The sequence below is a fragment of the Gadus morhua genome, chromosome 19 (genome assembly GCF_902167405.1).
Source record: "Gadus morhua chromosome 19, gadMor3.0, whole genome shotgun sequence".
NCBI lineage: Eukaryota > Metazoa > Chordata > Actinopteri > Gadiformes > Gadidae > Gadus > Gadus morhua.
In genome coordinates this window covers 14049158-14061891 of record NC_044066.1, presented here as the reverse complement: position 1 = coordinate 14061891, position 12734 = coordinate 14049158, and the positions used below count along the sequence as shown (strand labels likewise).

At 47.7% G+C, this 12734-nt stretch overlaps 1 protein-coding gene across 1 annotated transcript in view; it reads right to left on the bottom strand.

Annotated features, from left to right (window-relative positions):
* Window positions 1–12734, bottom strand: part of LOC115531877 (proton myo-inositol cotransporter) — a 36736-nt gene that overhangs the window by 5805 nt on the left and 18197 nt on the right. The window contains exon 5 of the mRNA XM_030341197.1: window positions 906–1069. Coding sequence (XP_030197057.1) covers window positions 906–1069 — 164 coding nt within the window. The remainder of the gene's footprint in view (window positions 1–905; window positions 1070–12734) is intronic.

The following is a 12734-nucleotide window of genomic DNA, read 5'->3' as shown; positions in this document are numbered from 1 at the left end:
TCCTCGGTGCTACAGATCACTCCTCGGTGCTGTGCTACAGATCACTCCTCTGTGCTGTGCTACAGATCACTCCTCTGTGTTACAGATCACTCCTCTGTGCTGTGCTACAGATCACTCCTCTGTGCATCAGACGGTCAGAGTCGTCCCCGGTAACGACGAGCACTGAGCTGTCACTCAGCACTGAGCTGTCACTAGCATTCAACCATCAAGACCTGCAGCTCAGCTATCGCTGGGACAAAGCCTTCGGAGGCTATGTCTCCAGCAGGTTTAACGCCAGACGTTCACCCAGGAGATGGAGATCACTCTGAGGACTGACGTCATGACTCTAGGACTGACTTCATGACTCAAGGAGTGACTCCATGACTCAAGGAGTGTCTCCATGACTCAAGGAGTGACTCCATGACTCAAGGAGTGTCTCCATGACTCAAGGAGTGACTTCATGACTCAAGGAGTGACTTCATGACTCAAGGAGTGTCTCCATGACTCAAGGAGTGACTCCATGACTCAAGGAGTGACTTCATGACTCAAGGAGTGACTCCATGACTCTAGGAGTGACTCCATGACTCAAGGAGTGACTTCATGACTCAAGGAGTGACTCCATGACTCAAGGAGTGACTTCATGACTCAGGGAGTGACTCCATGACTCAAGGAGTGACTCCATGACTCAACAAAAATGTTGGGTTCATTTGTCAGCATAAATTAATAAATCAATAAAAAAATACATACAAAAGTACATTTAATTAATAGATAATGAATTTATGTATACATATCTAAAGAAAACCTAAATCATGTTGGCTATGCCGAACACCGCTCTTATAGTGGTCTCTGTGGGTGGATTTCTCTATGTCATCATTCCCCACTCCAATCAACCATCAGCTATCTCTGATCCATGGCGGGCGTCTCACCCATCAGGCTGCCCAGGGTCAGCTTCCTGCGGCCCACACGCTCCACCAGCCACACCCCCAGCAGCGTGAACAGGAAGTTGGTGAGCGCCGTCAGCCAGGACAGCCAGATGGCCATCCGGTCGTCACGGATACCGGACATCTGGAGGATGGTGGCGCTGTAGTACCTGGAGGGCGGGACGGGCCGACAGACAGACAGACAGGTAGAAAGACAGACAGATTAGGACTGGTTAGATCCATTCATTCAGTGGCAGGTAGACTGCATACATTGGGGATCAAACCCAAAACCTTCCAGCTGGGAATCAAACATTCTTACTCCTCCCCTCCACGTACACACACACCCAAGTTAGTGGGGGGGAAAGGTGAACCGAGATCAGGGTTGGAACCAACAACCATCTAGTAGATAGGCAACTGGTCATACCTTCAGCTAACGTCACTAGCTAAGACATTGTGGAGGCTTGGAATACACATTGTTACAACTGGCCATCGGACTCAAGAGCTTTGATGGTAGGAGCTCAGCTGTTAGCTACCGCTAAAGCTAGCGAGCTAGTTCTGTGTTTTTGGGGGAGTGGCTTTGAAGGGCTGGGATGTTTTCGTTGGATACTTAAAGAATCTGGCTTACTCTGGCTTGTTTCTCCTAACTGCATACCCGAGCTTTAATCAACCATTTAGAAATGTTGAGTTAAATTGTACACCTCCTCCCTAATGGGGTACGTGTTATTCAAAATGGAGGAGAGAGGCGGGCGAGAACAACACTTTAAACCGGTCTCCTGCACCTTTAAATACTACAACCGCCGCCCCTTTAAATGCCGACCTCTCATTGGCTAATTAGCCAATCAAGCAGAAATAGCCCGCCCCCACAGGGCCTCTCCGGGGCGCTGTAATTACACCGCTCTCCCAGAATCCTCAGCTCTCCAGTTCCCTGGATTAATGTTCATCAACATCACCTCCAGACCCCCGGTACACATGCCCACACACACGCAAGCACACACACACACATGTGCACACAGACATGCGTGCCAACACACACATTGCAAACCCACGCGTGTCCACACGCACGCATGGTCACACACGTCACGTGCACACCAGTGGTGAGCGGGGACTACAGACGGCAGGCATGCTGATGAGCCCCCCCACCCCAACACACACAGGCCCTCCCTCACAGACCCCTCCCCTCCCACCTGTAGAGTGACCAGCCATGCAAAATTTGACCAAAGAGGCAAATTCGCCCAACACATATGTAGCGCTGTGAGCCCCCCCCCCCCTCTATACTGGAGGTGAAGGGCGGTTCCAGAGACCAGGAGAGACTTGTTATGTTCACAATCAGGCAGCATTTCAGCATAGATCCACATATAGAACAAATCCCAGAGGCACCCATTGTTTATACCCGACCAACACACACACACACACACACACACACACACACACACACACACACACACACACACACACGGTTATGCGTACACACACACACACACACACAATAACACACACATGGGTACGTACACACACATAATGACACTCACATGCACGTGCGCACACACTCAATTACAACACACATGGCTGCGCACACACACAATAACACACACATGGGTACGCGCGCACACACCAAACCCACACACATGCCAAGACACATTCGCTCTCTCTCTCTCAGTGTAAATATTAGATTAAAGGGACGGACGCAAAATAATGTTTTCAAAGTTGTGTTTCTAGAGTCTCTAGAGACCTGAGCAGGCGAGCACAGCGTTGCTATGTTCCGGTCTCTGAGGTTCATCTATCCACTGCTACGTTCATCCCCGTGGCGTCCTCTACCCAAACAATAGGATTCTGATTCGTGCTACAGACATGAACCAGTATTCAGGCTCCGCTGCTTTGGGCTGTAAACACGCCCGGTGTATTCACGGACGAGGACTCTTATGTAACTCATCACTGCTCTCAGGAGTAATATCCAGCACCAAAACCAACTGAGAACTAATACGCAACCATCTGTTGAATACATACCACCCCAATCCAGTCCCAGATCCCCTCAATCCATAAGAAACGTTCAAGTTAAACATATAATACTTGTTCATTTTGTATTTTTAATAGCTATAAAATATATATGCACACATAAACCATTTACAGATCCTGATCTATTCTAAAATAGCTTTACAAAAGACATATAGAACTAAATTAATTTTGCCTAACCAAATATATTTAAAGCATATTCAAGAAATATATCTGTCAACATTTACCATACCAGACTGGTGGGATATAAATTGTTTTTTCAAAATGTGATCGCTAAGCATATTTGCTTAGCGCTTGTTCGGTAAGGGATGACTGCAGGCATGCTTTAGAGCTCAGCACCATCTATATAGAAGCTATAGATAGTCCTCCCCTGGTTCCCCCCGGTCATCAAACTACCGCACATCACACCCACAGGCAAACACCCATCAACACCTGCCTGAATCCACACCTAGAAATACACCACTGAAGACCACTGAGATGGATAGATATATAGAGCTGCAGAAAGAGGTAGACATACAGATCTATAGAGCTGTGGAATGAGGTCGCTATATAGATACATAGACGGTTAGATACATAGATCTGCATGAATCCACACCTAAAAATACACCTCTGATGATCACTGAGATGGATAGATCTATAGAGCTGCAGAAAGAGGTAGACAGTGAGACACATAGAGCTATAGATAAATAGAGCTGCCTGAATCCACACCTTAAAATACACAGACATACCTCCCAAAGCCATGCCCCCAAAACACTAGCTTGCTAGCTGCAGAGGTAGCATCAAACCCGAGCTCCTAGCATCAAACCTCTTGAGTCCTTTGACCAGTTGTAACAATATGGTGTTTTTTAACTACGCTAATACACACACACACACACACACACACACACACACACACACACACACACACACACACACACACACACACACACACACACACACACACACACACACACACACACACACACACGCGTGCGCAGCAATAACACTGAGTATAAGACAGCAAACAAAGGAGACTCAGGGACACTAATTAAAGATTGAATAAACCCACGAGTACATAACGCTATTCAGTTATGTTACATCCTCTATCCCTACATCCGTCTCTCCCTCTCCATCTCACCTTTGATGAAGTGGAAATATCTATCAACTCTATCTAAATCATATCTCTATCTCTAACTGCTCTCACCCTAAAAAGTATAACAAAGTTGGTGTGGGTCGTAGCCATGGGGATAGCTCCCCCCCCCTTCCTTCTGAGAACTCTCAACCTGGAACTTTATTGCAGACTGTTCCAGTTGAACACTGTCCCTTCCAGAGAGCACGAAGCTCTCAGCCCCCCAGAGCCAAGATGGCTGCCCTCATGGAGGTCAAGTTGAGCTAAAAGCCCCCTTCTCTACCGCCCTTGGAACGGGGGGGGGGGGAACTGAGGTGGCTGTTTCTCTGTGGCCCCTCCCGCCGTTCCGCCATCAAGGGCCCCTCACTTCTTTCATTATCGGGAGGTTATCCAGGTGACCCCCTTCAGCCAGTGGGCCTCGTCGGGCAGAAACCAACAGCACAGCCATCCGACGCTAGGACATAGCGAGAGTGGACGAATTAATTTCCACCTGAAGTAAAGGTCATGGACAACATGTTTCGGAGTGGATCCCACCAGCGTTATCGGGCGGAAGGTCTGTCTGACATCTGCCGAGGACCTGGGTCAACATTGGATACCGATACAGGGAAGTAGAGCAAAGAAATAGAGGTATCAATAGAGGCGGATCAAGCGGAGTATCTAAACAAAAAACTGGAAATCGAATGCAAAGCGATGCAAACAGGACCAACGTGTTGAGACTGAAACAGGTGAAGCTCTCCAGATCCGTTTGACCCTCTAGGGAGAGGTCAGGGCCATCAGACCAGAATGACACCAACCCCACTGGACGGCTCGTCACAGGCCCGCACAGCCTGAGACATCAGACTCTTGTATCACTTTATCAGAGCATTGGATTTACTCAACTGTGCCAGAAGAGAATTTCCACAAATAAAAGCTTGTCAAATTAATTGCCTGCCCTAGCTCTAAGCCATCAAGAATTCACGGAGCTGTGGGGAGGTGTGATTAGGCTGCCATTTTACTGTCTCCCTTTCTTAGCAGAAACTTTTATCTGAAGTGAATTTGAGACACTTGTCAGTAAGGAGCAGGTAGAGGTGAGGCCGTCTTACAGGAACCCTGCAGCTAGACCCCAGGCATTAGTGACCAAACCTAGGACCACAGCCACCGGAATATCCCTCCCTTCAATGCAGATTGAATTATATTTGAGCAGAAGACAGGACCGCACTGACTGACACTTGAATTCGTTGCAGTTTTCTTCCCTCGATATGAGAGTGAAGCTCTGTAATATATAACAGCTTTCAGTACCAGCAGCAAAGTGCTCACAGCCGAGCTTCAAGATAATGACAGGGAGGAGAAACACACACACACACACACACACACACACACACACACACACACACACACACACACACACACACACACACACACACACACACACACACACACACACACACACACACACACACACACTTGAAGACAGCTCTTAGAAAATCAATCATTCCCAACTCATGAAACAAAGCAGATTTATGCCGAGTCACACCATCAAAATTCCTCACTCACATGGAGGCAAGTATTAACAAACACGAACATACACACATGCGCATGGGCACAAACACACACACACACACACACACACACACACACACACACACACACACACACACACACACACACACACACACACACACACACACACACACACACTCACACACACACTGTAACATTATGTAAATAAAAGGTGGTCATCGCTCATTCAAGAAAAATATGTCCTCGCCTTAAACGACTCACACAGACACACACAGACACACACAGACACACACAGACACAACGCTCAAATACAGGCGCACACTGTTTCCTTCCATTGTGGGATAATCACGGTGGTGCTGTCTTGCCTGGAGAGGGATCTGTACAGGTACTTGTAGCTATCTGTACAGGTAAACAAACTACAGGCAACCCACCCGTACAGTTAAAACAACCTGTAGTGCTATGCATGCAGAATATTCCACAGGTTCTATCCACAGGTTGACGATTGTTTGCATTGAAATGTAAACAGGGGTTCAAATAATGCACAACCTTGCAGCGAGAAACATGGGCATGCCTGCTTGGCTTATCTCTCTTCGCCACACACGTCATCCCCTCCCCCTCATGTGTGTATTATGTGTATGTTATGTGTGTGTGTATTATGTGTGTGTGTGTGCGTGTGCATGTGTGTGCCTGTGGTGTGGCGTGGAAGCATAAATGTGACACAGCTGCATTCATTATAAAAATGGGCCAGATCCCAGGAGGGACTCAAGTACCGCCAACACACACACACACACACACACACACACACACACACACACACACACACACACACACACACACACACACACACACACACACACACACACACACACACACACACACACACACACACACACCTGCAGCTCATGCTGATCCATCATCATTAGTTCTAGTCATGTGAATGAATCACCATTCCCCCCTTTACACCATCAAAATCACCTCTCACTGAGGTTTTTAACATGCTGTTAACACACACACACACACACACACACACACACACACACACACACACACACACACACACACACACACACACACACACACACACACAGTGTGAATCATGGTACATCGGAACTTTCGACAGCTTGGACTCATCCACAGAGGAGATCCACTATGACAGTAACCATGAAAGAGTAACCATGGTAAACGGTAATTGGACTGCATTAATGTCGCGCTTTTCTGACCAGGGGCCACTCAAAACGCTTTTACAATATTGCCTAACATTCACCCATTCATTCACACTCTGACGGCAGTGTCAACCATGCAGGGTTGCGCGACAGCCCGCTCGTCGGGAGCAGTCAGGGTGAGGCGTCTTGCTCAGGGACACCTCGGCAATGAGCTAGGAGGAGCCGGAGATCAAACTAGCAACCTTCCGGTTAGCAGTCAACCCGCTCTACCTCCTGAGCCCCTGTGGGCAAGGGGACGGATGGCGTCCAACAAATACCTGGACCTAAGGTTTGGTCCTGTACTCACTTATTGTATATTGTACGTTGTGGGACTCAAAAACAGTTCTTGGCATTTTGTAGCCTCTTATCCTAGCTGTCTTTGCTAGACAGCTAGGATGAGATTGTTAGTTACCCTAACCCTAACCCTGGTTCTACCAACATCCTTACTGTACCGACAGAGATATATTGCTGTTTCTCTTTCTTCTAACAAATGTACTTGTTTGGATAAAAGCATAATGCCCGGAGTGTAAATGCGAAATCTTGAGCTACGAGCAGACCGTCATCCCACCTGGATCCACCGAGCGAGGTGGGGGTGGGGGTGTGTGTGGGGGGGGGGGGGAGTCACATGGGCGGCCTTTGGTTCCGCGTTGCCGGTTCCATTCAGGGTCTGAAGGGTTTTGTTTCGTTTAGTTTGTTTTGGGACCGTTTTACATGGTCGTTAAACGTGCTAATGATCCGTTTATCAGGATGAGCCAGGCTGGCCCACCTGGCGAGGACCAGGGGGGCAGGGCGGAGGGCCTGGGGGTGGGCAGTGAGACGGGTTCTGTTGAAGTCGCCATGTTTTGATTCTGTCACAAAGCTCGGCTATCGCACGCTAGGATTTCACACGCTAGGCTAGCTCATGCCAGGGGGGTCATCCCTATGTTCCCCCCGGGTGCAAAGGGTTAGGGTCAGGTTTAAGGTTGGGGTGAGGGTGAGGGTTAACCCTAAACCTAACCCTAACCATAACCAATCAGAGGAGAGCCATTCTAACCAATCACAGGCGAATCAGAGGCGAAAAAGGCGGTACTTGCCCCTACCATCCTACGGAAAAAAGATTTGCTCACAGGGTCCTATGTTCCCCGGTCACATACAAAGCGGGGAACATAGGACCCGGGGAACATAGGTACGCTCCCATGCCAGGCTAGCATATGCTAGGCTAGCCTGTGTTAGCCTGTGTGTCTGTTTTTATGCATGTATAAATATGTGTATACGTAACGTGCATGCGTGCGTGACATAACTTTTCTTAATTCTTATCGGAATATATATGAGGTTGTTTCATAACTGTGAATAAACGAGAGCTATAATTCAAGTCCTCCCTCTTCTCTCTCGCTCCTGCTGATATTCCAGTGACTCCTGCCCACCGGCGCTCTCTGTCTGAGACTCGATTCGATCCACTCCACAAATAAACACCCTCCGACTCTTCAACTCTGTCCCTCTTTCTGTCCCCTCCCTGCGCTCTCGCCGTCCATACGTTTCACCTCTGCTCCGTCCATCCTTCATGTCCTGTCAACACCGTCCACCTAGCTAACAGCCCCATAAACACGCATGTAGGCACGTGTACCAACACACACACACAACACACACACACACACACACACACACACACACACACACACACACACACACACACACACACACACACACACACACACACACACACACACACACACACACACACACACAGCTGACCTTTGCATGCTATCTTATGCGGCTAATCGAATCAAGATGATCCATGCAGCTAATGGGGAGGAATAGTACCCTGACCAGCATGGCAGCTAACATAGCTACGTCCGATAGCAACATGCTCTTCAAACATGGGAAGGGGGGGAGAGAGAGAGAGAGAGAGAGAGAGAGAGAGAGAGAGAGAGAGAGAGAGAGAGAGAGAGAGAGAGAGAACGAGATAGAGAGAGAAACGAGATAGAGCGAGGAAGAGAGGGACTGATGATAGAGACAGAAATAGATAGAGGGAAAGAGAAAGAGAAAGACAGAGTGGGAGAGAGTGGGAGAGGGAGAGAGCTATTTTTATCATTTATTTTTCGTCGATTTCTTTGCACATGCTTTGGCAATCTAAACACTGGATTCCCGTGCCAATTCAGCTTTCTGAATGGAAATCTGATTTAAATTAATGGACAAGATTCAACGGGCTTAGGAGAGAAAGAGAGAAAGATATCGGAACAAAAGTCGTCCATTTATTCCAAGAGGGGAAAAATACCAAAGCAAATATGAGATTGGTTTCATCTCATTACCCAGAGACAGACACAGAGCCGACCAATCGGCTTTGAGCACGACCAGGCACACACACACACACACACACACACACACACCCCACTGTCTACTCAAACACACAGACAGTCGCCAACAGCTCTATTCATTTTCCATTGACTGGTAGACAAACCAGAAACCAAGGAAATAAAACACAGGCCGACGAGCAAACTTGCCTCCTCCGGGACATCCAGACCAGAGCAAATCTTGGCTGCGAACGCGCGCCAGTTATTGACTAACGCGCCTGCCAGTCTCCGACGTCTGTTGTCCTGTTTACCGAGCGCTCAGAGGAAGCTCTTGCTAGGTTTCAAAGGAAAAACATGCCTGATGTCTGGCAGCTCAGATCCCAGAGGAACACCGTAGCTACATCTGAAGCTTAGCTTTAGCCCTGATCCACACCACAACACCTTCCGCAACTTCTGTAGCTTAGCTTTAGCTCTGCTCCAGATTCAGGGCACCTAGCAGACGGGCACCTTATCCAAAGTGCCTTACAAAAAGTACATTTGTCAGAAGAAAGTATCGCTGTCGGTACAGTAAGGATGTTCATAGAACCAAGTGCCAGGCCCTTTCAATTGCTAGTTTAAAACATTCCACGTGCACAACAGAGATATCTAGGATAAGATGCTAACCAAGTAAGTTCTACAACTAAGCATGACACACAATAAGTAAGTACATTGAGTGCCAGGACGTACAACATACTGTACACCAAGTAGGAGGTGTGGGAAGGGGTGGCTATCACCCTACAGATGATGATGTCCTCACCCTACATGCTCCTGAATGACTGTGTGCATCTGTGTTGCTTTGCATGAAAGCGTCTGCCAAATAATCACCATAAATGAGTTCATTCCTCCAACTCAAGTATGGCTTGAGTTGTTAAACAGGTGTGTACGTTTATTCCTACCTTGAGTATGGATACTTGTTATTTCGTTATTATTTTCTTATATTTTATTGAGTTCTCGTAGTGAGTTCACAAGGATCTTAGAAGAAACTCGCAGACTGAAGGCGTTGCCGTGGAGACTGGTTACACAGTGACAAAGCGAAGGTCAATCAGAACAATCAAAACATTCACTCAATCAAATAAAACGTCTATTCTAGAAAACGTTTTGCTGTAATGAAAGCAACATGGCACCGTCGCTGTTATAAACTGTTACCTGGCAGATATACATAGATATATTCACACACACACACACACACACACACACACACACACACACACACACACACACACACACACACACACACACACACACACACACACACACACACACACACATATATATATATATAGATATAGATATAGTTGACTAAGTGACTTAACGTTACGTTACTACCTCGCTGCCTGGCAGCATTAATTCTAGTCAGTTAAACTAGTTACCAATTTTTAATGCACACTTTCACATTTTTCGAAGACTTTTAATTTCCTTTTCAGGTCTCATCTTTCAACAGAACACGTCCACACTTTGATTTGGCTGAACAGAAGTGAGTAATGAGGTTAGTAAGTAGTACCACTTTGTTGGATAATTCAACTGTTAAATTAAATCAGTAATTGTCATCGTTTTGTTATTGTAGTTATCCTGATGACGTTTTTTTTCAGAGTTGTTTTCATGTTTTTGTTTCACGGTCAAAATGCAAGCCAAGTTTTGACTGTTTTTCTTACCTAGTCCTAGTCATTTAAGACACATGTTTAAACGTCCGGGGATTCAGTCGCTTGGCACATCCCTACACTCAACTTTTACACCATACATGCATTTTATATATTCCTGTCCAGGTTGTGTGAGGATTTACAGACAGGAAGCAGCAGTAACATAAACCTTAACCGCACGCACAATCACCTTCTCACCACCAAAACGCCATTTCCTTATTTAAATGGTTAATAAAATGAAACATTTAAAAATAACCTTCTGTTCACACTTATGCTAGCGTCCGCAATCACTAGCAGGTCGGAGCGGGCGAGACAGAGAGACAGAGAGAGAGACAGAGACAGAGACAGAGACAGAGAGAGAGAGAGAGAGAGAGAGAGAGTGTGAAAGTGAGAGCGACAGAGACAGAGACAGAGACAGAGAGAGAGAGAGAGAGAGAGAGAGAGAGAGAGAGAGAGAGAGAGCGAGAGAGAGAGAGTCTGTTGTCGGCTCTGTCCGTCAAAATCACAGCAGATGACAAGCCCGGTTGCCCTGGCAACGGCTGGTCGGATCGCAGGCAGAGAGAGATTTTGGAACTCGCCACATGTTAGTCTTTGTTCACGGCTGACTCTTCTGACAGGTAATATTTACCTGTCGCCAAGGCAACACACACACAAACCAACGAGTACACAAGCAGCTTTGGGGGAGATGGGAGTAAGGAGAGGAGGACAGGAGGGGGGACGAGATAAGAAGATAAGGACGGAGAGAAGATGATGTGAGGGGAGGAGACAAGGAGAGAGGATGAGAGAGCAGAGAACACTGGAGATTCACATACAATTATAGACTTCATGTTCCCCCCCCTCCACCCCTCTCTCTCCTGGTACTCCCCTCTCCCTCCCTCTCTCTCTCTCTGTCTCTTTCCATCACATGCTGACCATGTCTAACCTCTCAGTCCCCCTTCCCCCCCCCCCCCCCTCTTCGAACGGCTGAGCCAACCAATTAGAGCGCCCCAAAGCTCTCAGGTGATGGAGGCTCTCATGAGGCTGTGGTGCCTTTTGCTGGTCAGACTGGTGCCTTTTACTGGTCAGCACTGGTGCCTTTTACTGGTCAGCACTGGTGCCTTTTACTGGTCAGCACTGGTGCCTTTTACTGGTCAGGACCGTGGTGCCTTTTACTGGTCAGGACTGGTGCTATTACTGGTCTGGACTGGTGCTTTTACTTGTCAGGACTGGTGCTTTTACTGGTCAGGACTGGTGCTTTTACTGGTCAAGGCGAGTGGTGAATGACTGGCATGGTGACTGTCTAGGTGACCGGCCGACTGACTGACTAGGTGAATGACTAATTGCCCGTTTGGCCGACTGGCTGACCAGGTAAAGGTGGACGTGGCTGAGGTTCATGCCAAGGTTTCCCCGTTCATGTTTGTGTTTGCGTCCTTAGACGCTGGACTCTCCTGCCCTCCCTGGTTCTCCATCGCTCCGTTCCTCTGAGCCAACTGAACAGCCTCACTGAGATCATACGTACAGACAGACGGACGGACAGCTCCTGGTGAGAGGGGTGGAAGGACAGGGAGGGAGACGAGAGAGCAGGAGGAGTCGCCGGAGGGAACAGGGAGGAGGAGGTGTTGGAGGTGTTGGAGGGGGAGGAGGTGTTGGAGGAGGAGGAGGAGGAGGTGCGTGAGGAAGGAGACGTAAGAGATGAACGCAAAGTTCACGCGGCATGACACGAGCGTTGCTCGGCAACCCTTCGGTATGTTGGATCACAACCCTTCATCTCTGTTCACCACATCGAGAACGCTGTCATACGGCCACCGTGAAGACTTCGGGCTCCGCGGGGAAACATGATTCACTCGTGTCTGAGTTCCTGTTTATTTGTGTGTTGAATAATTAACTTAAATTGCATGCAAGTTAATTAAGTTAATTAACCGAACACTGAATTAGCCATCCTGTTGACATATAGTTAAACCGCAGCAATCAATGCATTCAAATGCAACTTACTAGCATAGCATTTGCTAGCCTAGCATGTCATAGCCTAGTATGACATAGCCTGGTATGTGATAGCCTAGCATGTGATAGCCTAGCGTGTTAGCCTAGCG